Consider the following 27,954-nt stretch of genomic DNA (forward strand, 5'->3'; position numbering starts at 1 on the left):
AAAATATTACTGTGCAAAGAAAAAAGTTTGATTTCCCTCCACTGAGCAGATGATACTAGACCAGCTATGAATGCAATAAAGCATCTTATGTGTGTTGTTAACATAAACCCTGATGTTCAATGAAGAATTTTGTATTGCATGCTTCAGTGGTTGTGAGATATTATTCCTTGTAACAGTAAAGGTTATGATTTAAACTTATGATTTTATCTATTTGTAACATAAATCTTTGTTCTGCATTACCCGAATACCCAAATTATGTCCTATACTTAATATCAAACTCCTCTCTGTATGCTTATATACTATGACTTATGAGTAGGATAAGCATTACATTAAAACAAAGACTAATTTACAGTTAAAGCACGTCCTCCCTTTACACACAGCAAACACAGGAGCAGTGCCCACAGTCCTTTTTTCCTGGGTGGTTTGGGTCTCAGGTAGGTTTTTGTAATCCATGATGTATTTAAAGAAAAAAATATTGCTTAAACCTAAATATTATTGTAAAATGTGAGATCATTACAGATGCTGGTGATTGAAGGTATCAGCCTCGTCTTCATGTAAACAGGAAGGGTTTCAGCATAAATATTGTGAAAGATGAAAATATGGTCCTGTACGCACCATAAAAGGTAGAAGAGAAAGACAAATCAAGTTTTACTGACTCTTAAGAAGAGGAAAGAGTTACTAGTGATATGAATATTTTTGCAAGTACACTCAAGCAGGTATAATCCCAGTGACTTTATCAAACTGAAATAGGCCCTGCCTAATCATTTAGTTTTTGTGACAGAAAAGTAAATCAGGGAATCCAATTCCTCCTTTGTAACTGAAAGATATCAATTCTTAATGAGAATGTGAATAATTTATTATCTCCTCCATAAAAATATTTTGAATAATTTGTTAATCTTAGTAATAGCATGACAAAATATCTAGGGAAGAGAAATAAAGCAGCAGAGTATGAGGGATATTATGTTCATGTTAATTAAATTATTCCTTTCCTACAGAGAACAGTTTTAAAGACCCCATGTTTCAAGAACTGCAGCTACAGTATTATTGATCCAGGTTTTACCTTCTGAACAAGAAATAAGTAATTTTGAGGTGAACATAGAGATATTGGCATACCAAGGTATTTATCAAAATAATTAAGGATAAAAATAATCCTATCTTAATTCATACTACAGCAATTAGAATACATGCCTAACATAAACATTTACATTTCCCATAATTTCAGTGCAAATAAAGCAGATGGTTAAATTTAAATCCTTTGTTATTTAGGGATTGTCTTGCATACCTGAAATTAAACATACTCAAATGTTCTTCTGAATCAAGAACTTCATCCATCCGTCGGAACTGAATAAACTAAATGCATCTTCTGCTATAATGAATAATTTGACTGACTCTTTAGCAGCTATTATTTCAATTAATCACATACCCTACCACAGAATCAAACACACTACTTTAGTGTATACAAAACTTATTATGGGGGAGAAAACACAGGAGGAAAAAGAGAAAGACCAAAGTGGATGAGGGAGTTACAAACATAGGAGAATAAAGGTAAAAGAGGATAAATTATTCCAGTCATGTAAGCAGGTGCTAGCCAGTAATACTGACAATGCCTCAGAACTGATTACTCCTCTATACTTTTATCAAATCCTATGTCTATCTTCTGTGTAAGTTCATTCCATATCCTGAGCCTCTATGTGAGTTGGCCACTCTAACAAAGTTCAAACTGGACTGGCAGCAAGTAGGATGACACCTGAGTGCCAGCTACTCAAGGGACTGAGACAAGCCACTGGAGAGAACAGTGTTTTTCACGGGTGTTGGGTGTCAGCTGCTACCTAGTATCAAGTCAGACCAGCCAAGTAGCAGGAGGGCAGCATCTGGAATGACCCATGGTCAGGACCAGAAACCTGGTAAAGGGACTACAGACTGAGCACGCACACAGGACAACCTTAAATCTATGTTAATATTCAAGAGAAAAGCAGACATGCATGCATTTATGAGCTGAGTGAATGTATCTGTATGTTCTGACAGTGAACTTTGAGCTGGACTAGCCAACAAGTAGGAGCAGAAAGCATCTAGAGCATCTAGAGCATCTAGAAAGACCCAAGATCTGAACCAGTGACCACATAAGGAGCTCGAAGCCAGACGCACACTGGACAAACTTTAAAGTCTACACTGATATTTAAAAGTTGAGTGAAAGGGTGTTAGTGCATCAATAGATTGAAGGTGTGTGCATGTACCTTCATCACAGTTCAGTCCTAAACAGTCAAATAGCACCACCCTCACCAGGCTGCTCATGCTGTTCATATTTACATGAGTACTGATTGTGCTTATGGGTGTGCTGGTAAAAGCACTGATCTCTGTGTCAATCTCTGCGGTTGGCTGTGTTTGCACTCTGTGTGTGCGTGTCTGCTAGTCTGTCTGCAGAAATAGCTACTCAGCCTGGCTGCTGGGTGGGCAGAAGAAGCCCCTGCCTCAAATCTGGCTCCAGCAGAAGGGTAAAGAGAATCTTTTGTGGTCCCAAAGTCCAGTGGATTCTTACCTTTCAGTCTGAGGTTCACATTTTAAGCATACTTTAAGCCTTTGCTACATCACAGACACTCTTAAATGTTAAACCTCCTTATTCAGGAAGATTTTTTTCTGCTACTGGCAACAATTCTGGAACTATCTATCTTGTATATTGCTAAACTAAAGCCCAGGCAACACTAACTCTACCAAGAAAGTAGAAAATATATTTATGCATGCCCAGCACACTGACAGCTTCCCTACCCAATTCAAATAACTACCTCTGAGGACTTAGTGACTAAACTCACACAAAAAAAGAGAAATACAACCAAACAAATCAAATTTCCTTTCTATTCCTTGATGACTGCAATTCAGATTGAGATTTCACATCATTCCATCTGAGTTTGTAGTGTAAGAACATTTTCAGAAAGCAACAGAAATATGTTTCTATTGAAGGGAAATGTGTAAATGCAAGGGTGTTTGGCAGGATAATGATGGAATGATTTAATTCTATAAGTTTGACTTGTGCGATTACAAGGCAAAAAAGAGATGCTCCTGTGTAACAAACCGGGATCTCTGCTACATTACAGTGAATTCCAGAAGAAATTACAGGTACATCCCTGTTGTGCACAGACCCCCAGTATAGCACCAAGAGTACCAAGGCTTTGCAAAAAAAGTTTTACAATTGCCTTCTAAATCCCTGTGCCCAGTAACTCCTCACTCTGGCACTTGAGCCTAAATGTCTAAGAACATTTGATGTTTGGATGAGAAAATAAGAGTCAGAGCAGGGATCATCACACTTAAATAGGTACATGAAAAGCTCAACCCTTGGGAAATATGAAGCACAAGTACACAATGCACCTGCAGGTCAGTTAAGAAAAATCTTCACTGGTTTTAATGTGTAAGCCAATATATTGAGCCATATTACAAAAAAGCTAAGGCAAATTCTTTACATACTATGCATTCAGTATTAACAATTTTTACCCACAGCAGTAACAGAAGAGTTCTGTTACTGTTAGACTGGTCTAACTGTTAGAATTCTGTTTTGTTAGACTGCATCACTCATGTTGCTATGTCATGTCCCAGTATGGACAACCTCTTTAAAAAAGCTTCTCTGTCAGCTAAAACATTACAACAGTGATTATTTATAGTGATTTCACTTGGTTAAGAAAGGCAAGCCAGGGTGGTTCATTGATCAGGAAACTGCCATGTACATGGAGTAGAAAGGAGTTCCAGGCCTTCCGTTTTGCTGGAAATTTCACAAAGCAAATCTGCATCTGTACAAGCTTTGGAGTGCCTTGATGGCACTTCAGAGGTAACAGGAAAAGGCAAAATGCTAGCTGAAAACAGAAAAGAATTCTATTACCGCCTTGGGTAAAAATTGTTGCCACCGAATGCATGCTATGTAAAAAATTAGACTTTGCCTTATCTTGTTTCTTATATTTGAGACCCATTCTCCATTGACAAAAAGGGGGGGGGGGGGGGAAAATCAATGAAAACATTTTGCAAAAAATATCTAGGAAAATCTCAGTGCAGAAAAAAATATGAACATTAATTCAATAGTATAATTACCAAGTACTCTTAAGGCATAAAACTTCAAGGTTGAAAGCTGTTTTAATACTGCCTTCTAGAATTTGTGCTTTAAAATAAAATCTGTGCCCCAGACAATTACTTAATAAGATAAGTTTAAACTGGTATTTCTTTCCTGGACAGAATATAGTAACTGAAACAAAAAAGTCATTAAAGTTCAAACGAGCTAGCTCTTCTTCCCCTCAACCCCTCAATCCATCTGGTGAAAAACATCAAATTTTATCATGATCTTCCAAGTCCAGAAGTTCTGAAATAAAAGATTCATTTTCTTTCCTATACATACCTCCTCATTTAAAAATATAATCTGTTAAGGTAATTTTTTCAAGAACTCTATAACTGTTTTCAGCCTCTTCTTTATTAAAAAGATCTATGTAACTGTTCCATCTCCCCATACATTTTGTTATTAATATCAATACAGTAGGGTGTGTTTGTAGGGGATGTTTGTTTCTTCTTCTGTCCACTTTCTGCAAAGTCAGACACAGATTAACACTCCTTCAGTGCTTTGTGCAAAGCAACAGCTGGCTAGACATGGAAAGTCACCATGGAAACACAAATAAAGAAAATCCATAGCAGTCTCAACAGTTGTACTTTTCAGATGCAAAATTACTAGTGAGTTTAGGGAAGGGGATAAACTTAGTCTTTAGGATATATTTGGGGTGGAGCATGGATATAGAAGGGTCTTGCACAGATGAATTAATAACAGACAGAGGTATGCTTTGATTATTCAAAGAGCAGAGGACAGGAGAAATGGAAGATAGGAGTCTAGAAAATCAAGCTTCTTTAGTTCTGCTGCTTGAGAAACAACTGTTTAATACTGCTGGTAATTTTCCTATGGTGCGTGTGTGTCTAAAAACGAAGATTAGTGCAGAAAATTATTATAGCCAATTTAGAGCCAGACATAGATGGATCGATTAATTTATAGAATGAAACAAATCTGTGTCTCTGGAGTATTTACTGGGTTTACCACCTAAAAAGGTGAAGCCTAGAAGCAAAAACAAAAAGAAAAGGGGAAGAAGGAAGTAGTTCGGTCTTGTTCAAGGACACATTCTGGCTTCATCTTGTCCATCCAGACCTGTTATCAAATAGATTAGCAGCAATACACTATTCTATGTTACAATTAATCACCTTTTCATTTTCTAACTCTATTGAAATTGAAAGAGATAATTTCATATCAAGTTATAAAACACAGCAGATATTTTTAAATAGAAAAATAGACTAAGATAATGCAAAATAACAGCCTCCCCTAAGGCTGATTTTCATAGTTTAAACGCTCTGAAGAGCTACACTCTGGATGTTCAGTAACAAATCATGAGATTCTGACGAAACTTACTGCATGGCCTAGCTTAAATCTGGGAGGCAATTATGGTTTGAAAATCTGTTTCCCATGATAAATCCACATGGGAAGTCTTATGTGGATTTGCATGAGACTATGCAAAAGATGGGTATCTGATGTCTTCCCTTAATTTATTTGTATCCTGAATACCTTTTTTCCTTTTTTTGCAACATCAGGAGAGGGTGCTGAAGTAGATAAATCATTTCCCTATATATTCAAGGGAATGTAGTGTTCTACTTCAATTCAAGAGACTGCTTTTTTAAAAGAACAGTAATAGAGAATTTCTGCATGTTCTTACAGTGCTGCCTTTCACTTCTTTAGTTATTTCACTAAAACAGTTGCCTGGAGTTGCAAAAACACGTAAGGATATATCTGCACCATATAATTTGCAAAGAAAATAAAATTTAAAGGTAAAAAAAAATGCCTATAACAGGACCTATAAATATACGTAATGACCTGAAGAAATTCCAGAAAAGTACAGAGAAAATTTTCAAGTTTTATTGTTCACTGCAATAGAATATTTCATATTTTGATGTACCGATATACCAAGCACACCTTTTTAAGTGCTGAAAATCATATAACTCATTAACAGTAAAATTCCTACTGTCTGTCAGAATATTTTTGAGCACAGATTCCCCAACTAATCATTCATAAAGTCAATTTGCAGGAGTGCCTTAAAACATGACGCAAAAATGTCCCTACGGATTCCATGTGAGGAATGTGTCAAATGTGCTGTGGCTTCAGAGGGGTTCCCTTGGAGCTGTGGCTGCAAGGTTTCCCACGCTGACAGTGGGAAAAACCTACACTCAGGAATGCCAACAGCTGGAATGCATTGACTTTGTTAGCATATCTCTCTGGAAAGTATATCGCTTAGACTGCATCACTCATGTTGCTATGTCATGTCCCAGTATGGACAACCTCTTTAAAAAAGCTTCTCTGTCAGTTAAAACATTACAACAGGGCTCATTTATAACGGTTTCACTTGGTTAAGAAAGGCAAGACAGGGTGATTCAGTGATCAGGAAACTGCCATGTACATGGAGTAGAAAGGGATCCCAAGCTACCGTTTTGCTGGAAATTTCACAAAGCAAATCTGCATCTGTACAAACTTTGGAGTGCCTTGATGGCATTTCAGAGATAACAGGAAAAGGAAAAATACTAGCTAAAGGTTTAAACAAGGCAAGAATCATGCATATAGGCCAAAGATGGCCAAGAAGGAAACTAATTCTTTCTTGCATACACAGGGTCAAGAAGGCTGCTTTTTCATGGTGAACATAAACAATAATTTTGTCAAAAACATATGTAATCTTTAGAGTAGCAGTTTGCCTGCCTCTGATGCAAAGCCTAATTAGGTGCAGCACAGCACCACAACTTTGGAAAAACGGAGAAAATTGGTAAGGTCTGAGAAAATACCTAAGTTTTGCAAGATAAGAATGGTAAAAACATAGACAGAATGGTAGTAGCACCTCAGAGACTCAGTAAGAAACTACGGAAACAAAAAGATATAAAAAAAATCTACTAAAAAAAAAAAAAAAGAGAGACAAAGTCTTGCTAGGAAGACAACCAGGATGATCAAGCATTTTAGTTTCATCGGTTTTCAGTCCTGGAAAGTAATCAAAAGAAAAAAACAGATTGTGCATACAGAATTGCTGAAAGAAAAAAATCAGATGCAAATAAACATAGAAATGAAGAACGAAGTCTTAAAATCTAACGTTTTAGGGCCTGAGTACCTGAACAAAATTTATGCCATTTCTTAGATGAAATTAGTTTAAAAGCCAAGTTAACTGTAATCATCATGGACTGTACATGACATCAGAAGAAAGCTAAAATGCTTTCTCAAACATTGTTAAATAAAATACGAAACTATAATAGCAACATGCTTCCAAAGTGCAAACACAGAATTTTTATATATCAAATTTGATTGCCATCGAAGTGGTTTAACACTGCAGGCAGCTTTTTGGAAAATGTCTCCTAATAGCATATACATTTATGGAATATATTTTATCTTTTCTTCCTAAGTGCTTTGGAGAGTTAATACATGTATTTGACATTAAAACAAAGTTAGAAGGCAAAATTAAACAGCTAAGCTTAGATATCTAAGTAAAAATGGAAAAGAGATGAACACACAAAAGGTGACATAACAGCTATAAAATACAAATTTTCTAAATATAGAACTCATGATGAAATATGAAGAGAGATACCTAAAAGACTAGGTTCAGCTAACTGCCCAGTGTACTGTTGTTGCTTGATGCTACACCAAGTCGCTCACAACAGACAGGCTATTGACTACCTGAAACATCAAACAATCCATAAAATGCAATGACTGGAGGTTGAACGCAAAATGAGATCACAGCTTCAGATTAGGACTGGTAGTAATGCAATCTGTGCTACTGGAAGACAATATCAGCCGGTCAGAAGACTTATATGGCTACTTTGAAGCCAAGGCAGGAAAAAAAGGATAGTCTACTGTGAGTAACAATGTCAGAGCATGGATAGTATTTTGGCTTTTTTGTAAAAGTATGAAGAAAAAATTATTCCAAGATTCTCAGCCTCACTATTTCAGAATTTCTTCCTTTTTTTAGAGTCAGTGATGAAAAAAAAAGAGTCATTAAATAGCAGCAATCACACTTTCTCCACCAGCATAAATGTTGCTTATAAAATGATCTAGCAATTATATTCCAGTGAGTCTCCTAAGAAGAATATTTGGTTCCAACACATTTTCAAAGAATTCTTTGTTCATTACAGGTAATAGTGATAAAGCAGCAACACCTGCATTAATCCACACTTCATCTACTGTCATGTGTGAGGAAAAAGAACTACAGAGTCTATCCGTAAAATAGATTTTTTTAACGTGATTCAAAAAAAAAAAAATTATGACAACAGTTACAATTTTTATATATGGCCGTGTAAAATGTACATAAAGAAAATAGTAGAAATTCAGAGCAATTCTTACATCATCTTTTTCTCCTAAATTCTTCTTTCCATATCACCCAAAAACATCATTCAGGCATAGTAAACTTCAAGAAGAGAAAGCAGCAACAGTTCCTTGCTGGGAACAGCAAGGTCTGCAACATTCTTCAAATAAAGTTTTGGCAAGTACATCTTCAGGAAAATCACAGTGAATGGCAAATTTTTGAATGAAATTGAAAACAAACAACCCTCATTTTCCTAATTCAGGTCTTTCATTTGAGGCAGATACTATTTCTTCAAGGAAAATGATACAGCTTATTCTAATATCTGTATTAACATGAAATACTTTTAAGAAGATTCCCGATTTATATATAATTAAGAATTTTATGTTACTAAACATTTAATGCTTTTCTACCTAGTATTTTGTAAGATTCTTTATAGTGGTGTGATCTTGACAGTCTTAAAATACAACTATATATATTTGGATTTAATCTCAATTCAAAGACTCCTAGGAATCCATCAAGACTGAATCACTATATGGGCTCTTTCACCCTTTAATTTTACTGCATGTATCTCTAACTATTATTTACTTTATTCTTTATTTTAAGTAAAACAAAAAAAAACATCACTGACATGGGGCTATTCTTGTTTCCACAAGCAGCCAGATTCAGCTGATGAGTTGCAATCATCAAAACACTGAATATCACACACTCTAGATTTCAGGACCATAAAAAATAATACCATGTGAAAACTTCAAAATAGAACTCAAGAAATTACATACTCTGTGGTTGTTTAAACAGAAGATGGAAAGCAGATTCCTTACTGGCGGACTTGGATAGGGCAGATGAACTAAGATGACAACTGGACTGCTCTTGATCTAAAAAAAAAAAAAATAGAGTCAGCGAAATACATTTTGAAGTCAAAACCCAGTTGAACAATTTCCCTAATAAAACAGCTTCCTAGACAGACATTTTAACAAACACATTCTCAAATGGGAGCAAATGGGACTTTCTATCTCCAAAGTTTAAAATATCTGTTATTTATCTTTTCATTGTGTCCATCTACATAGTCAGCTAAATATAATTTTCACAGAACTAGCTAACTAATCTCTGAAAAATAATTTCATTTCATAAAATGAAAAACACTAGGTTATGCTTTGTTCTAACACTGACTTAAATATATGCAATGATACTTATGACCAGTGCATTTTGGCTAAGAGAAAAAGATTGTTAGTAGCAGATTTGCCTTTAATAATTTAGTTCTGTTACATAAAAAAGTCAGAGAAAGCAGTCTGAAAGGATTTTGCAATGCACATTCCTACTTTGGAAATCTTTGTATGGAAAAAGACATGGCCAAGCTACAATGCATGCAGTCTTATCTGAGAAATAAGGTGAGTTTTAACAATCAAGACTATAAGCCAGTTATTTCAATATGACTGTGCATATAACCTTACCAAAAGCAACAGTTTTGATAACCCAGATAACACTGGATTTAAGAGAGAAACCAATTTACCTCCCTTATCCAATTTCTAATCACTACTGTAGCTTTAATCTTTTATTCGACCATTTCCCTCTAAACTTTGAAGTGAATATCCTCTAAAAAACAATTACACATGTTTCCAGAAACATCAAAATACATTTGGCCATTGAAAACATGAAATCAAATTATCCATGTAAACTGAAATAAAGCATGACAGTTATTAACAAACCACTAATAGTTAGGGCCAATTCTTATACAGGTAAATTCTCTGGGATCTGGTTTATGCTAGAGATTTCAGTAGTACCAATGATCTATATTGGTTAAGTTGTTCCATAAAGTCTTAGTAACAATATTATATAGTGGTATTTACAGAAGAGCAGTAACTTTCAGCTTGAAACAGCCAAAATAGTACAAGTGCTTTTTAAATGATCTGTAAGAGAGTTTGCATACTCTGCAGCTCTGATCATTGGCTCATATTGGGGAAAATGAACTGCTGTTAAATAAACATTACTCTCAAGAATATTCTTAGTATAGCTATGAAGGCTTATGTGAATAAGAGCTGCAGATTTAAGACACAGATGTGTATCTAAGTCCTGGGAAGAAAATTTACTGCTATTAAAATCAGTCAGAAAACACCAAGTTTTAAGAGGTCCAAGATTTCATCTGTGCATCACAGACTAACAGATGGTGGGTAGTTTTACTTGCTCTATAATTATTAAAAATGAAGGACTGTTTGTGCCACAGTATCAGTCAAAATTCACAGAAAGAAACATTTCTGAGGAATAATGCTCTTGGGTTTGACAAAGCTTCAGAAATGCAAATGGCAGCTTCAGAAATGGTCCAGATATGACAATTCACAATTAATTTCTATTTTATTTCCTAAACTATGCAATTCTAAACATAATTTCACAACTGTCTAGGGCAGAAACTGCCTATCAGAATGTTACTTGAAAACAAGATACAGAAAACTTCTGTAATCTTCTTTAAAGTATTAGGTGAATCTATAAATGTTGATGTTTATTACTTGTACACTTTAATCAAGATGTCCTATTTTCGTTGTTGCCACTTCTAATTCTCTTAAGAAGAGATACATGGTCTGAAACACAATTTGTAAAGATCAAGATCAATCTAACATTTCATTATCTCTCCTGACTTGCTACTTTCTGTCAATTTCCCCAATCCGCCATCTCAATGGCCTCCAATAACACCAGCAATGAACGTGATGAGTCCAGTGCAAGATTAAATAAAGAAAGGCATTCCACTAACTTGCTTTAATGTTAAAATATCAGCTAAGAGCTTTCAAAATGGTAGTGGCTTTGGGTTTATATTACTAAAACTACAAGTTTAAGAGCTATTCTCGGAGATAGATTCAAAAATTTCTGTGAAGTTGAGTTACTTGCTGACAGGAACAATTCTACTTTTTGGATTAATATTTTTCAGGAAAAAAAACAGGTTTTAAGAATGATTAGGCTGTCACTCTTTAAGGAATAAATTAAGACTATGATGATATGGGGGCTTAAGCACAGCCTGCATAAAAACAGGCTAAGAAAATCGAGGCTGTTCAGCCTGGAGAAGAGAAGGCTGCGTGGAGACCTCATAGCACCTTTCCAGTATCAGAAGGTGGCCTATAAAGGTGCAGTAGAAGGACTCATCACCAGGGGCTGTAGCGATAGGACAGGGGGCAATAGGTTTAAACTTAAACAGGGGAAGTTCTGGTTAGCTATAAGGAAGTTCTTTACTGTGAGGGTGGTGAGACATTGCCCAAAGAAGTGACAAATGCTCCATCCCTGGCCATGATCAAGGCCATGTTGGACAGAGTGCTGGGTGACACAGTCTAGGGTGAGGTGTCCCTGCTCATGGCAGGGGGGTTGGAACTAGATGATCTTAACATACCTTCCAACCATAACCAATCTATCACTCTGTGATTTCAGACTAAAATATTTGTGTTTAACTAATTCAGATATAAGGTTCCTACTGTTATGTCTGAAGTAATACTACAATCATTGCTAATTAGCTTTTTTCTTTTCTGAGCATGTTCTTGCACTGCCATGACAGAAACTAGGACAAAAGTAGGTTCTTCATGTCAAAACACATTAAACTAACACATAGCTCATCATAACATGGATAAGAGATCCAGTCTTCTCCATAATTTAGGACTGTAAATGGTCTTGAAATAACGTTCCGGTTTGAACAGCTCAAACTGATACAAGCAAAATAGACAGGGGAAAGCAAACAAACAAACAGTAGTTAACAAAAAAAAAAAGTTTGTGAAAAAGCAAGTTCAAAACTCACAACTACCAACAGTTCAGTTCTTGGTAGGACAGGAAGGGTACTACAAATAATATCGTCATACTAGGATAACTTTCTCACCAGCCTGATTAGTCTCATGGGATGGCAAATTCATTCCTAATGTTGCAAAACCCCAAGTTAATTAGCTTTTACTGTACACTGGGCTAACATATGTGCATTGCTGTGGTATATACAATATAAAAGTTAGTATATTAAAACACTATCTGCTTCCATCTGAGGTAAACTATGTCTTGATGACATTCAGCTAAATATACAGGTCTTTATGGAAATTATTTCCCAGCATATGTAAGGGCCAAAAATACTAAGCTGAAGTTGTGCATCCTTGACTTTGCTTATAATACCAGATTTCCTCTGGGAAGAAGGAAATAAAATAGGAATTACAGTAAATATTAGAACAGAGAGCAAATCATAGCACGTATGAACATATCTAAAGACAGTCTGAATGCGTAACTCAAACCAAGCAAACATAATATACAGGTCACCAGCAGCAACTGAATGAGAAATGTAACATTAAATATTAAACTGATTAACAAATTCAAGACAGCTTTTTAAAGGACAGTATGGTATTACTTCCATAAAGATCACAGTACAAAAATAATTTATCTCAAAGAAAACTATCCATAATTTCATAGACAGCAAAAACATTAGGTCATCATCATATCAGGTCTATTGATGTGTACAGAAAATGAAAACTGGCAACTCCTGATGCATAAAACCCAACATCAGTCTTTCACTAAGCCAGTTGCCTCTTCACTGTCTTTGTTACTGAAAATATCCCTGGGACAATTTAATGCTCCATAGTTGCAAAGATATCTATGTTCTCAGGAAAATACTTAACACCTGTTTTGCTAATGTTTCTCAGAACGTCACAATTTATTAGGGTTTAGCACCAATATTTATGCTTTATAAGTTATTATGAAATTGCATCGTGGATGTCACATTTTTTTATTATTTTTGCAAATAGCGCATTAGATTAGCTTTTTTACAAATTATACTTAATATTAGTATACTAAACTGTGCTATCCAGCACTAGATTTGTGCTCAAAAAAGCCAAGGAGTTTGCTTCTTATAATTGCTCTTGTACAAATCAGAATACCAGCTTGCACTTTACACTAGAATAAAGCATGCTGTACCCCATGAGATGCATTGGGGATCTTCGTAGCACACATGTAATACACACTTACAGTTCAAGAGATTATATAACCAGTTATTTCCTGGTCAAATAATTCACAGTGCTTCTGTAAGTGTCTAAACTAAGATAAACACAAAGGGCAGATGGAATGAGGGGAAAATACAAAGGTTTAACATTCTAGAAGAAAATTGCGTTACTAACAAAGTGAAGTTTACTGTATCTTCAGCTGCTCCAGGAACAATGAACTGATGAAAAAGAGCACTTCAAAAAAAAAAGAGGTATACTAACAATTTATTGAAGTACCTCTGGACTGAAGATTTACCATTCATGTCAGCCACTTTCACTTCTTAATATTTCACTCTGTCATAATCCATGTCATTAATGAAGGTCTTGAATAACATGGGCCCCATGCTGATCCCTAGGGTACTGCACTCACTGCAGCCAGCAACTGATTGTCAAGGTGTTGATCACTATTGAGACCAACAGCTCAGCCAAGTTTTCAACCCACTCAGCAGTCTGCTCATCGAGCTTACACTTCTTCAGCTTCCAAACGAAAATACAACAGGGAACAATGAAAAAGTCTTGCTAAACCACAGTATGTTACATCCACTACTCCTCCCTTATTTGTATAATCACTGATTTCCATACAGAAGGCAATGACATCAGTCATTTTGATTTGTACTTAACAAATATATTTGATTACTTCTGATTACCTTCTTGAACTTCATGTGCTTTGAAATGGATTGCAAGACGATGTGCAATTCATTCGAGTTTTGCTTGCAGACTTAGGCAAAAAACTGCACTGTGCACTTCAGCCTTTTCTGCATTGTCTAAATAGCTGATTCCCCCATCCATCAATGGAACTATCTGCATTTTCCCTAAGCTTCCTTAGCCAGCTAGCCTACCTTTAGAACCCCTTTGTGAGAGACCATACTTTCCCTGTTACTTTTCACACCTGATGAGTTTTGGCTTTCCTGATCATTTTGCTAAGTATGCTTATAGTACTTTTACGTTCGGCTTTTGTTATCTCTTCTTCCTTCCATCTAGGTGTAGTATTGGGAATATGTTATTGCCACTGCTAGTAACAGGCCATGGGGCTTTATATTAAGTCAACAGTGCAAAGCATTTGTCACGCCTCGGGCTATTTTACCCATACCAGCACATTGTCAAAGTGCCAACTATTGCCTTAGTTGTTTTTCAGCTTCAGCTTAGTGATGAATAATTTTGTGGTATTACCCTAAAGAAATTATACAATGTATGGTAAAGACCTAATAAAGTGAAGAGATCATTGTGGAACTAAATCTGGCAACCAATAAGAAAGCAAGTGTAACAAGAGACCCTTATGTAAACATAATAACACCAAGCAGATCCAACACTGTGGAGGAAGAAACTGGTATTTCATCAACATCGTGTTGCTAGTGAAAAACATAAGATGTTGACATTTATGCTCCCTTTTCTAATATGAACATCACTTTTGAGCTTTCTGTATGTGCTGGATATGACTCTGTTCCACACTCTGCCAGGTCCCCTGCTCAGCATGTAAAAGCTGGCACTATTCCTGAGAGCTTAGAAATGGTTCACTTAGTGTGTAAATACTGGACCACTGCAAACTGTTTCTTCCTTCACTGTTGTCCATATGAGAACGTCAACAGAAACTCAGAAGTGGTCTGAGCATTTACAAATGGAACTCTATTTTGTGACAGCTGAGGATGAAAATACATCAGCAGTTACACATGGGAAACTGTACTAAAGTACTTGGTCAGCAAAAGCATAGAGAATTCAGTCATGAGAATAAAATTCTCTTGACCAAACACTATTCAGGTAGAAGAATCAGCAAAATCCCCCATATATTATCCATATGCAGCTAAAGCTGTATTTCTGTATTTCCAATTCATATCTCAGAAGGTGTAATTAAAAAGCATGAGTTCCATTCAATAAATAAACCTGGATCTCCATTTTTAAAAGTCACCTTTCTTCACTTATTTTATGTGCCACAAACTCCAAATCACAGCATGAGTGTGTAAACCTAACTTAAAACTTACCTTTGCACAGTTTTGAATTTGCTATTCTCTTATGTTCCTCCATCTACTGAGTTGATGTCAGGGGGCACTGGAAGGTTTATCTTCAATTTTTGCTATATGAAGATGCCAGAAAATGGTTTGGTGCCTGTTTTTTAATACTACATGTTATGCTGAACTAGGTGGAGCTTCATAGACCTTCTATAGATCTCTGCTTCACTCAGAGTGAAGTTTATTCTTTCACTGAGTAAATCTCAGTCATCAAGGACAATCTGGGACTTCAGACTTGAGTTCTACAGCATTTGTGAAATCTCAGTATGATTTGGCGATCTTTGATAATTCTAGATTTTATTTTTTAAAGTATGTTTGAAAATATTGCTGAAACATACTTCCCTGGAAGGTCAATCGGGAAAAAAAAGCCTCAAATGTTTTTCCCTTACTAACTCCTTTAGCTGATAAAATAAGATATTTTGGAAAATAACCGAGGAACAAAGCCAAAACAACACATTAGCTCTTTGGCTTAGATATACAGCTCCCAAAACAGACTCAGGAGACCCCTACTGCCTAAATGCTACAGTGCAGTCCATGGGCAATAACCAGCTTCATGTAGACATGAGACTGTTTGACCTAAGAGTTCTACTGTGAACAGTTTTTAAAGGGTTGTGTTATTTCTTAGCTCACACAGTATTGTCTAACAGTTTTCCAGGGTAGATGTGAATGATACACAATATCTCCATTGCCAGGAAATGAAATGAGGCAAATGTAATCACATCCCACTCACACTTCTAATGCAACCCAAGGAGTTTAAGTTCCTTTCCTCACCCCAAAACAATCCAAACCTCTGTACCTGTCAGCATGACATCTACCACCACGTTTTCAGGAGTTGGATTTTTGAAGGATATCATGACAGAAGAATGCTGGCCAATACATGCACTTATGCTGGTTGGTTCCATCAGCTGAGGAGGAAGACCAGTCCCCGAAAGGTTAAATATCCACTCTGTAAGCTGTAGATGAAACATGCCATTACTTACTATTTGAAAAGTTAGATAGGTACATTTTAAGGCATTTTGCCTACTTCTTCCTTCTAGTGTTCTATGTCTCTCTTCTGTTGTAAGTGAACTGCTGTTAAATGCTTGCTTGCTTGCTTGCTTCTTCCAGCAAGCTGTTATGTTACTCTTAAGTATTGCTACCCCATTGTGGGAGATGTTCCCATCTCTTCATTATCTTTTGGGCTACTCTGAGCACAGAGTATTTACCTTCCAAGCTACTCAGAGCATTTAACTTCTAATCTACTCAGAGCTTCCAGTCAAGTGAATGAAAGATGTAGGTGGTTGCAAGAGGGCAATTCAAAGCACATAGAACCTGAAAGCAGATGAAGTGAGAAGCTCTTTTCAGAAGATAAGTGAATAAGAAAAATAATTGTTTGATTGGACAGCAGAGAATCATACAAAAAGCTAAAATTGTTACTCCAAAGATAATAAAGAACATTAACCACTATGCACAGAAGAATCCATATTGAAAAGACCTAGCAGATATAGAGTATCACCACAGAGCAGAAAAAAAATGAAAATATAATTCAATTGATGTGTTTATTTTGATCATTTTTTTTATCATGAGAGTAAGGAGTTGTCTGCCCTACACTTACTTACTCTTTTAAGATTATAAAGAATGATGTTAATAATGCCACTCACTGTGGAACCTTTAAAGCTGAATGAGCAGCAAAGGCGAATGGCAAATATAAAGGTAATATTATTTTAAGGAAAATGTTTAATTTGTACATTCATGTTGCTGCCTTCAAATAATAACTGACTAAAATTTGACGCTTATTACAAACTGCTCAAAAAAGTGACCCTTTGATCTGTTTTGTTCATTATAACTCAAAAAGGTATACATCATAAGCAGAATAGAAAATACATAAATTCAAACCACTACTTCCATTATCTGGAATACTGCATTTACTTCTGCATAGCCTGTCTGAAATAATTAAGGAAAATCTGTGATAGACAGGGTTCAAAAATCTAACAACAAATATGGAAATATTTAAAGTAAAAAGTGACTAATATATTAAGACTTCTCAGCATAAACAGGGATAAATAAAATGTCACATCATACGTCTTCAGAAAATAGCTTTGGACAGCAAAATTGCATGCCTTTATTATCATATTATAGAGAAACATTCAATCCAACAAGAAAAAAGACATTTTAGTCTTACTGAAGGAAATTATTTGGTAGAAGTCATCCAAGGCTACAGGGTTAAAAAAAAAAAAGAAAAGAGGAAAACTTGTTTGTATACTGATGTAGAAAAAAGACTACACAATACTAAAACTCAGAATATAAAAATAGGGCCTGTGTTTTGTTTAGGATTTAGACAGTGATTTATATTACCTGGTTTGCAGGGAGTTCTGCATTTCTCAGTCTAGTAAAAATTGAAAACTACCTCCCTTTAAAATTACATTTTATTTCATTGTTGACTTAAATATGGCCTATAACCTGTTTATTGTTTCAAACTCATGAGCAGGATGCTAACACCACTCACTATTCAAATTCTGTCAGGAAGGTGAGTGCTGCCACTGTACAAACTTTGAAGCAACAGAGGACTAACTCCTTGGTGAAGCCCCTTTGCTGGCAGTAGTCAACAAGAAACTGCCCAGCAGTTGCCAAGCCAGCATATCATAGCGTTTGTGTTCCTGACTTGTTCTTCCTTCCCACATTGGCTTCAAGAAGTTAAATATAAACAATAGGCTGAGCACACTTTGCAGATTTATTTTGAAGGACTGGAACACAGGCATAAACATGCCAGAAGATCATGTTTTCAGAAAGCTGAACGTGTCAAGCAATAAGTGCTTACACTGGCCAGTCATTGCTACTTTGTGCTTGCTTACACACACAGCAACAATATACATATATATGTATTTCTGCAAATCTCTTAATACATAAGTTATGAGGCAATATTAGTGTAACAATGCTTTCCAAACCCTCTGTAAATCTGTGTGAACCACCTTGCTCATAGCCAGTTGTTTCCCACAGAGATGCAGTGTAGGGGTGGGAGGAGTGAGCATGCTTATATTTTCTACAGTTGAGCTGTAAAGACCAAAGAGCTATGAAGAGCTTTATTGCTGAAGGCCCAGGCTCATGGTCTACAAAAACTAGTGACTGCAGTTTCCACTGAATTTTTGTGGTTAACAAGCAGAGCCATTTTGATCCCCATTGTTTCAAGTGCTGAGCACCTTTAAAACAACACACAGAAACTGTCAAACTGAACAGCTAAAGGAGACAAACAAAATTAGTCGTTGGTCTGGAATACAAAACAAGACAACCAAAAAATTATACTGACTAAAGGACAGGCCTGCCTTGCCTGATCTACAGTTACTATTTCTCATTGACCCACTCTGTGATGGAGGTCAAGACCGTATATGATCAGTGCAAGAAATCAAGAGGATAAGATATTTAAAAACCAGAATCGTTAGGAAAATAATACAGGATAGGACCTAACATTGGGTTCATTTTCTCTCTAATATTACTTACTTCTGTTAAATGCTTTACATTATACACGGATGCTAGCAATGTGGTAAAAGAATAGGATAATACAGGTAAATTAGAACTCTCGGTGCCGATTACGTTAAGACTGACCTTTCAGTTGTGCTGTCCCAACAAACTTAATTTCAGATTTTCACAGTGCTTAGAGCTAAACTCAGACTCACTTTGTGAAGAGCTCTTCATACAGCTTCAAACCAGAAACAAATGAAGCAGGTAATAGAACAGAAAAGTTTCTCTCAGTTCAGGAAAGAAGCACAATCAGAAGTAAAGGCTTATCCTGTAAGTACTGTCATTAACTGATTTTAGATTAGTCAGCTATTCAGCTATCAGATGGCTTAAGTGTCCATTCAGATATATTTAAACAGAGAAATCAAGGGAGGAAAACCCGTGTCAGGGGAGGGGGGTTACATTCAAAGTTGTCTGAGGCATCCACCCCTGATGAGAAGCATTCTTCAAGTCTTAATTAAAAAGGCCAGTTGTATCTCTGTAAATATTAATTGTCAGCTATCAGTATAACAATGAGCAAACTGAAATAGTCTGAGATTAATTTACTAAAGACTAGAAGTGAAAATGAATAAAAATTTACAGAATTCTCAAGATTCAGGCATGTCCTGGGTTCAGCAATAGCAGTCATTTTTCCTCCTTTTTAGTAGCTGGTGCAGCACTGTGCTTTTGAATTTTGGCCTGAGAACAGTGCTGATAACACGAATGTTTTTAGTTACTGCTCAAATGTTTAGTCTGACCAAGGACTTCCTGAGGCTCATGCTCTGCCAGGGAGGAGGGGAAGCCAGGAGGAAGCAGAGACAGGACACCTGACCCAAACTAGCCAAAGAGGTATTCCATACCATAGCATGCCATGCCCAGGATGTAACTTAGAGTTACTTGGAAGGGCTAGTTTACTGTTCGGTTGGGCTGGGTATCAACAGGTGGTATTGTATTCTCTTCCATTGTTGTTTCCCTTATCATGATTATTACTGGTGGCAGCAGCAGTGGTTTTGTGTTATACCTTAGTTACTGGACTGTTCTTATCTCAACCCATGGGAGTTACATTGTTTCGATTCTCCTCCACATCCCTCCGGGAGCGAGGGGGGGGAAGAAAGAGGGGGAGTGAGTGAGAGGGCTGCATGGCTGACTTACAGCCTGGGCTTAAACCACGACAAGGCATAAAAATAGCACTAAGAAATTACAAATATTAAACCAATATATTGATACTGTTAAAGAGATCTGGGAAAAGCATTTAGAAGGATGGCATATTGACTAAAGTTCACTGCAGATAAAAATTTGGAGATTTGACATTTCTTGACAGGATGTTGCACTGGATGACAAGATTCAGGTGGCAGGGCTCACTTTGTTAAAATGAATTGTATTGTTTTATTACTTCTGTATTTGGTGAATTTTTTTTTTTTTTTTTTAAATTAGATTTCTATGTACCATTAGAATCCAGAAAAGATAAGGACATTCTGTCCTCTTGAACTGGCCTTGAATATATACTATTCATAGGACAGTTGCTGTCTCCTTGGTTTTGTCCTTAATAAATATTTTAAAACAGAGATCCTGAAAATAAATGTTGTGCTACCACCACCTACAAATAACCTGTCTGTTCAACATACTTTTTCAGGAATAAAAGGCTACATCGCTTCCTTCACTATTCGTTTTCTTCATATAAAATAGTATTTGGTTTTGCAGTATTACTTATAACGCTACTGAAAACTCTTTGTAGCATATAACTGGAGTAATTTACAGGTCAGCAATCTATTAGGATATCTGAAAATCAAAAAATAATACAGAGAGGAAACTACACAAAAAGCAAATACTTCTTTCAACCACAGCTCATGTGATAAAATATTATAATTTACATCATATTATCAAGTTTCATTTTTGTTTCCAGTTGCAGTTTTTAACCAGCTAGTAGGTCATATTGATGACTCATGTTTCTTTATCTTTATTCATTTTCTCATCTAAAAGAAAGCTCAGGGATGAAATCGTCAACAATTCTAAAATGCTTAAAGTAAAAAAACATTTTCAGAAAAACTGAAAGAATAATTCACTTTTTCAAGTGCATTACCTTCCAAAATTCAGATCAAAGAAAAAATTAATCAAATTAATTTCATTGGGGGGGGGGGGGGAAATAGAAAGAATAGAAAGAAAAATAGAAAGAAATTTAATTTCAGAGGTGGCAATGCTAAGAAGTGACACTCTTCTGCTGTTAAAAACAGCAGAATTACCAAAAAAGCTAAAATTATTCATCACTTTTTCTTTCTTCTACATGATTGCATCATGTTTTAATATTGTAAATAGAAAAATTTCTGTGTAAAAAAAAAAAAAGTTTAAAACAAATTATAACTTTCGTATATCTTTGCATTTGCTCTCCCATTATGTACCGACCCACTGAATTTCAACTTCACCTACAGATTGAAACCCTTACTTACTTGCCTATTAAAATATTATCTAATATGAATTCCAGGTGTTGTGGACAGCAAACACAGTATCATACCTGTGAACAGCTGAAGGTTATTGATGCTTTGTGATTGCCTCTTCCAAGGGCAGATGGACAGAATTGCACAGGTACTTCAGTGGTGGAATGAGGAGCAACAATCACCTGTACAAACACAAGAAAGAAGCAAAGGAAAGAGTGGACAAATAAATCAATGTTTTGTTTGGTTTGGTTTTTATCTGTTTCTCTTTTGTGCTTTGTATCAACACTGTTGATGTTTATGTGATTAATGTGTTCCACCACATGCATTCTCTCCTCACAGCAAGCACAGGATGCTAAGGCAGCAAATGTACTGCAGTAGACAATCCTAGAGGCAGTCACTGCACGTTGATTCCCCAGAAACTACAGAGCTGGTGTTACAGATTGCTCCAAGGACATGGACAGTGGCTCGTACAAATTCTGTTCAAACATAACTTTGGTGTCTGATCATATTGATGACACTAGAAGGTTATCACATTGACCTCCAGAGACAGAAATTGGCTTATAAGGGAAATACATGGCAGGTTTTAATAAAGTAGTGTTTTGCCTCTCTTCTGCTTACCTTTATCTGAACTAACATAAATGATGTTGCTAGGTTTCTCTTCATGTGAAGTATACTGCTTGAATCTCAATTGCACAGGGAAAAGTAAAGTATCTGATTACAATGGGGTCATAAAAGTTTTTAAGAACTAGATAAGCAATGAAACAATAGAATTATAAATAAAAAAAAATGCCAATGCATCAGAAGAATGATTCACTGTGAACACTGAATACGCAATTACATGTCTGTTTTAATTAAAAAAGTACTAGGTTTTTAATATCATACATGTCTAAATAATGTTTGCATGTAAGAAGATTTATTGGAATTATGGACACTTGAGCTGTATTTTATAAAATTAATCTATTTTGCAGTTAATAAAGGTCAAAACAACACCCTGCAACAGCTGGCATCAACAAGCCCTTTTATAAAGGAAATGTCAGCCATGGAAGATTAGGCTGCTAACAGGCACTGAACACAAGTTATTAAAACATTAATTTTTGTTTAATACATTTAATAGTTGCAAGATGCTTGACTGCACCAATAAGCCCTATGACCTCTTTCTAGCTTGGGGTTTTAATTGCCTTTGCTCTGATACAGTACTTGCCTTGGAGCTAAGGAAGGCTTGAGCTTTTGGCATACCAAGGCAGGGACCTCCACCTGTAGCCCTTTCCCATCCCACCCAGAAACAGCAAGCAGAGCCACGACAATGATAGGTATGGGGGCCCAGTGCAGCATCAGGACCACTGGTGATGGCCACAGTGCTGAGAACATACTGCTGGCCCCAGAGAGTGAAGCAGGGACAGGGGTGTCCACTCCCCGCTCAGGGCAGAGGCCCCTGATGAGGCTTACGTTGCTTTTCTTCACTGCCCCATGGCATTCTCTGCCATCTCAGAGCTGGGCCTGGGCAAAGGCCACAGGTGTGCTGGTCCTTACAGTCATCTTTAGGGTGTGTCTATAGGATACCAGCATGATTACGGACTAAGATGCTAATGTGCCTTGAGCAACAGATATTCCTACTGACAGCATCAGGAGTTACACTGAGCAGAAGAGAAGACAGAGCTCAGATGTGGTCAACTAATGCACAAAACTTGAAATGTTATTTTTCTCTTTTGAGGGGGAAGGTTTTAAAACAATTTATCAAAATATTGCCATAACAGTTTATTGCAGACGTTAGCTGCCTTGTCTATTACAGGGGGGTGGAACTATATTTTTTTAACCTTTAAAAGTTTCATTTTACAGTTTCCACTGCATGATAAAAACATTTCTGGAAGGAAAAGTAGGTGGGTCTCACACACAGCATGTAGCTCACTGCTTAGGGCCCACTCCCACTTGGCTGTTAGAGCACCTGCACCTCCCATATGGGGAGCACAGCACTGCTGCGTCACCCACACTTCAACATCTCATATGTTCTGTAGGTGAGTGACACCTTGAAGGCATATTTGCCACCAGCAGTCAGCTGCCACCATCCCACACTCACCACCTTTGCAAGGCTTCTGTATTAACCAGAATAACATACCTGAGGGAGAGTCACCTCCCACAAACCACCTCTACCCCCATCTGCCCCACTGCCCAGAGTTTATTTAGCTGTTCATCATCTAAAATGAGCCTGAACAGCTCATTTCTGAGCTCCTGGGCATGCTCAGTATCCAGAGACCTTTTTTTTGAGATTCTGTACTTCATTTGCAGCCTAGTTTCTGCTTACTCTGTCCAAACAGGTCAGCCCATTTATCAAATGAAGACTCACAAATGGTGAAAGAATCTTAATGATTGCCCCCTCCCAAATACTTTTGAAGGAAATGAAAAAGCAGATGTCACAGCATAAGAAAAGATGATTAAAGTAAAACTACAGTTTTTTAATTTTTAGTAATTTCACTAGAAGATCTACATTCTTTGGAATAATAACCCTCCAATAAAGATGAAAACTGACTGGAAATCCATTTTCAATAAGCATTACTTGGCATATTATCATTGCACAGAAAATGCACTGCCATAATGAATCTAAACAATCAATATGGAGTTATGATAATCCAGCAGACTGCCCAGTCTGAAAGCAGAAAAGAGTTTTATTTTTTACATTATACATCTGTTTTAAACATTTTATGTTACACAGTATGCTCTTCTACCATGTCCAGAAAATGATTTGGTTTAAATAAAAAGATGGGTAAAAAAATATAACTTATTTTCTACTGAAAAGCAAATAACAAATTGCTTTTTAAAATAGACTTGAGAAATAACACTAACAATATGTTTAAAGAAGGTCATACTTTGCTGCAGTCATTCAATAACGTAATCTGGACGTAACCCATCCCCTTCCTTTCTGTTTACTTTATGCAAACAAGTGTCTTCTAAGATACTCGTGTAAGGAAACTGGTATCATTGCTTTTCATAAGTTATCAGAGATAACAGCTCAAATAGGAAACTGAGTCTGGAGAAGGCTGAGCAACTACACATCTTATTCCTGTTACAAATCCAACAAAGGAAGAAAGTTTTTCATGAAATTTAGAAGTTTATTCTCTACTCTGTACTAAAAATAATTACTCATGGTCACAATAAAAATAAAGCTTCCAAACAGAGACTTTGAGATTGCACTCCTCTCTGCCAGCCCTTCTTTCTTAATTTAGTTTTCCTTAATAAAAATTGTGGTTTATAGCTAATCAGGATGGAATACAGCTTCATGAAAAAGGTTTAGGCTAGCTTATAGCTGGGTTATAGTCAGGAGAATAGCAAGGCTAGCTTATAGCTGGGTTATAGTCAGGAGAATAGCAAGCTGAAGACTTACAGTGAAAGCATGTTTTTCTTTTTAGCAACATAGATGATCCCATTTGCAAGAATTTTTTATACATTTAAGTTACATCGTAAATATATATGCATATAAATATAATACACATACTTGTGAAATCTGTCCATGTATTTATATAGTGCGAAAGAAATAAGCTGGGGAACATAGCATTACTGATGATTGACAATTTTCATCTGCTAAATGTTGAACACAAATCACTCCATTCTAGAGATAAAGCAAGCTGTGGTTAGGAAAATACCACAAAATTCAACATTCTGATGACTGTTCTCTCGGAAACTCATACTGCCCACTATACTAATGAAAGGCAAGGGAGGAATTTTGAAGTAAATTTATGGAAGTTCACTTCAACTTCTAGAGATTTTGGCAGAATTTACAAGGATGTTGAGTTAACCCATACAGTGTAAAACCAACAAGAAGGGAAAAAAAAAAAATTAGGCATAGCCTGCTAATAAAGTAAATAAGTAATAAGTAAATAAATGAATGCTATGGAAACCCAACTCTCATTAAAGGAAACCCTTGAAGACTTCAATTTCTTGAAAGAAAACCAAAATGGTATGTTCCATTTAAAGCTGGTTTAGGCTACAACTGCAAAGCCACTAATAAGAAACATAACTTTTCTCATTTTCATCAGTTCACAAAGAAGTTAATGGAGCCGCTTCTAATATAGATAAAACTGACAAGAGATTTAAAGCCTTTGAATTTAATTTGGATTTCCTTAAGCAACCAGAAGTTCAGGAATACTTGAGCGTAATTCAACTGGACCTCAGGAAAGCCAATTATTAATGATGGCAGTACTTGAACTTGAATCATATCTATAAAAAATAATCCCTTGCGGTATTTCAGTAATGCCTTCTGTTGCAAACTCAAACTGCAACAAAATTTCACACACATGGAATAAATACAATATTCAAATTTGTTTACATTCTAAAATATTAGACAAAATTTTAGTTAATATTTAGGCAACTAATCTGTAGGAAAGATAACATTTTCTTTTATATCTGGTGAATCTGGTTTATATCATTCCTCTATTTTCCCAATACAATCTATTTTTTACCTTCTCAACTATTTTAGGATCTTATTACAATATACCTCTCCTCTCCCTCTGACCCTTATACTAGTTTGCTCAAATAGAATCATAGAACCATTAAGTAGTTTGGGTTGGAAGGGACAAACCAGCTCCTGTGTAGGTCTTTCCTGCATGTCCTGGGTTCAGCAGTAGCAGTCATGCTTCTCCTTCTTGGTAGCTGGTGCAGTGCAGTGTTTTGACTTTCGGCTCGGGAACAGAGCTGATAACACTGATGTTTTGGTTTGGCCAAGGACTTTGTGAGCCTCATGCTCTGCCAGGGAGGAGGGGAAGCCAGGAGGAAGCAGAGACAGGACACCTGACCCAAACTGACCAAAGAGGTATTCCATACCACAGCACGTCATGCCCAGGAGGTAACTGGGAGTTAGCCGGAAGGGCTGGGAGACTGCAGGGTTGGAGGAGGTATCGGTCGAAGCTTGGTCGGGCTTGGGGGCCGAGTTATCGGTCAGCTGGTGCTGAGGTGTTGTATTCTCTTCCCTTGTTATTTCCTTTATCATTATTATCATTGGTGGTAGCAGTAGTGATTTGTGTTATACCTTGGTTACTAAACTGTTCTTATCTCAACCCGTGGGAGTTGCATTCTTTTCAATTCTCCTCTCCGTCCCTCCGAGAGCAGGGGGAGAGCAAAAAAGAGGGGGGGAAGTGAGCGAACGAATTACCTGACTGGGTTTAAACCACGACACTGCATTATCTTCCTAATGTCTAGAAAGGTGCAATTGCCATTTATTTCCTGTCTGCAACAGGTTTCTTCATTTTCTTTTTTCACATTAAAAGTTCTATATTCGGTCCCCCGATCTCTTGCACCACAGTTTCCATGCATCTGTCCGCTTTTTTCTCATCTACCCACCATAAAAAGGACACATTTAAGGGCATTAATTGTTTATAACATCCAAAGAGTTCTTCATTGGACCTGTACTATTAACTAGTAATCAATTGTCAATAAAAGATATTTTTCAGAATCTTGACCATCTAGAACTCTAGCCAATCTCAATGAAAATATGAAAGCTGAGCCCATCTGTATTACTTTGAGTCCTTGAAAGGACAAAAACGTTAGGCAGCAAGATGGAAGGGCTTCTGTGATGGAGAAGGAAAACATTGTCTACATATAATAGGATGAAGATTTTCTCAGTAAAATTCAATCCTAGGGTAAATACAAGTTTGGAGAATAAAATTATTAAAGGTATTTGCTTGAAGCTTGTGGCTAAATTGATAAAATTCTTATTCTTATTAGGCTCTGCAAGTTTGTTATAACTGCCATGACTAGGAGATGTTCTTAAATTCTTACTAAAATTTTATCTACTTACCCTTAATATTTACCTGATTATCCTGTTGATTCTTAGAAACTTGTGAAACTTCTAGTACAGCCGGTTTGTTTACAACTTCTCCTTCTAATATTGCCTGAATATGATTTGCAACCAATGCTGCAGTCCTTCTCAAAACCATTCCACAAAGCATTTGAGGAAAATACATCTATACTTCAGCTTGCATTGTTTTTTCAAGTTTAACTGTTTTCATCCTTAAGCTAGAAAATCTCTAGAATACACACTTATAATGTCTCTAGTCCTTGAGACCATGCTGTGCATTCTGAACCCACAGTACGTTACACAATTCAATGTGTTTTGGAAAGAAGGCTCTCTTCTATCACTTAGGTGAAAGCACAGAAATCTTACTTACAGGGTGTTTTGGATCAGTCTCAATTGAAAAATTGCTAGGATTGCTGTTAACAAATTCTAGCTCCAGAGTTTCTTGGGTAGGATTAAAGAGAGGTATGTATAGACGAGAACATCTGGAAAAAATACATATATGCAATGACCATTAATTACAAAGCTTCTTCCGTCACATTTTATTATTCGTCACATTTTCTTTCTTGAAAACTGAGTACTTTTTAAAAAAATTATGCTTCATTATATAAATAATAATTTATGTGTTAGTATTTTTCTACTAGTATGGACGCATATTTAATAGCATTAATTAATATTATTAATTGTTACTAATAACAATAATAAATGGTAGCAATAACCATTCTAATACTTGGGTCAGTTGTAAGGGCAGAATTTTTCTTGGTGGACTTCAGTTGCCAGAAGGTTAAAGTTGGGTAAAAGGACTTTCTAGCTCCCTCAGTATTCAAGAAGAAGAAAAACAGCTTCAGGGAGAACTGATCCTAATGTAGGTCACCATGATGCGGAATCACTTTTCACAGTCTGCAGAAGGAGCCTAGTCTGAATGCCTTAAACTTAATGCCTAACTTT

The 27,954-nt window shown here is 36.4% G+C and overlaps 1 protein-coding gene across 1 annotated transcript in view; it reads right to left on the reverse strand.

The window, feature by feature from the left end:
• Nucleotides 1–27,954, reverse strand: part of CFAP47 (cilia and flagella associated protein 47) — a 291,486-nt gene that overhangs the window by 54,077 nt on the left and 209,455 nt on the right. The window contains exons 55-58 of the mRNA XM_061454415.1: nt 27,380–27,491; nt 21,302–21,406; nt 16,118–16,274; nt 9,113–9,208 (exon numbers count right to left, since the gene is read on the reverse strand). Of these exons, the coding sequence (XP_061310399.1) occupies nt 9,113–9,208; nt 16,118–16,274; nt 21,302–21,406; nt 27,380–27,491 (470 nt within the window). The remainder of the gene's footprint in view (nt 1–9,112; nt 9,209–16,117; nt 16,275–21,301; nt 21,407–27,379; nt 27,492–27,954) is intronic.

This window comes from Pezoporus flaviventris, unplaced genomic scaffold (assembly GCF_033815535.1).
Source record: "Pezoporus flaviventris isolate CSIRO_AGI_PZ_B2104156 unplaced genomic scaffold, CSIRO_AGI_Pfla_v1 ptg000015l, whole genome shotgun sequence".
In the NCBI taxonomy this organism is placed as follows: domain Eukaryota; kingdom Metazoa; phylum Chordata; class Aves; order Psittaciformes; family Psittacidae; genus Pezoporus; species Pezoporus flaviventris.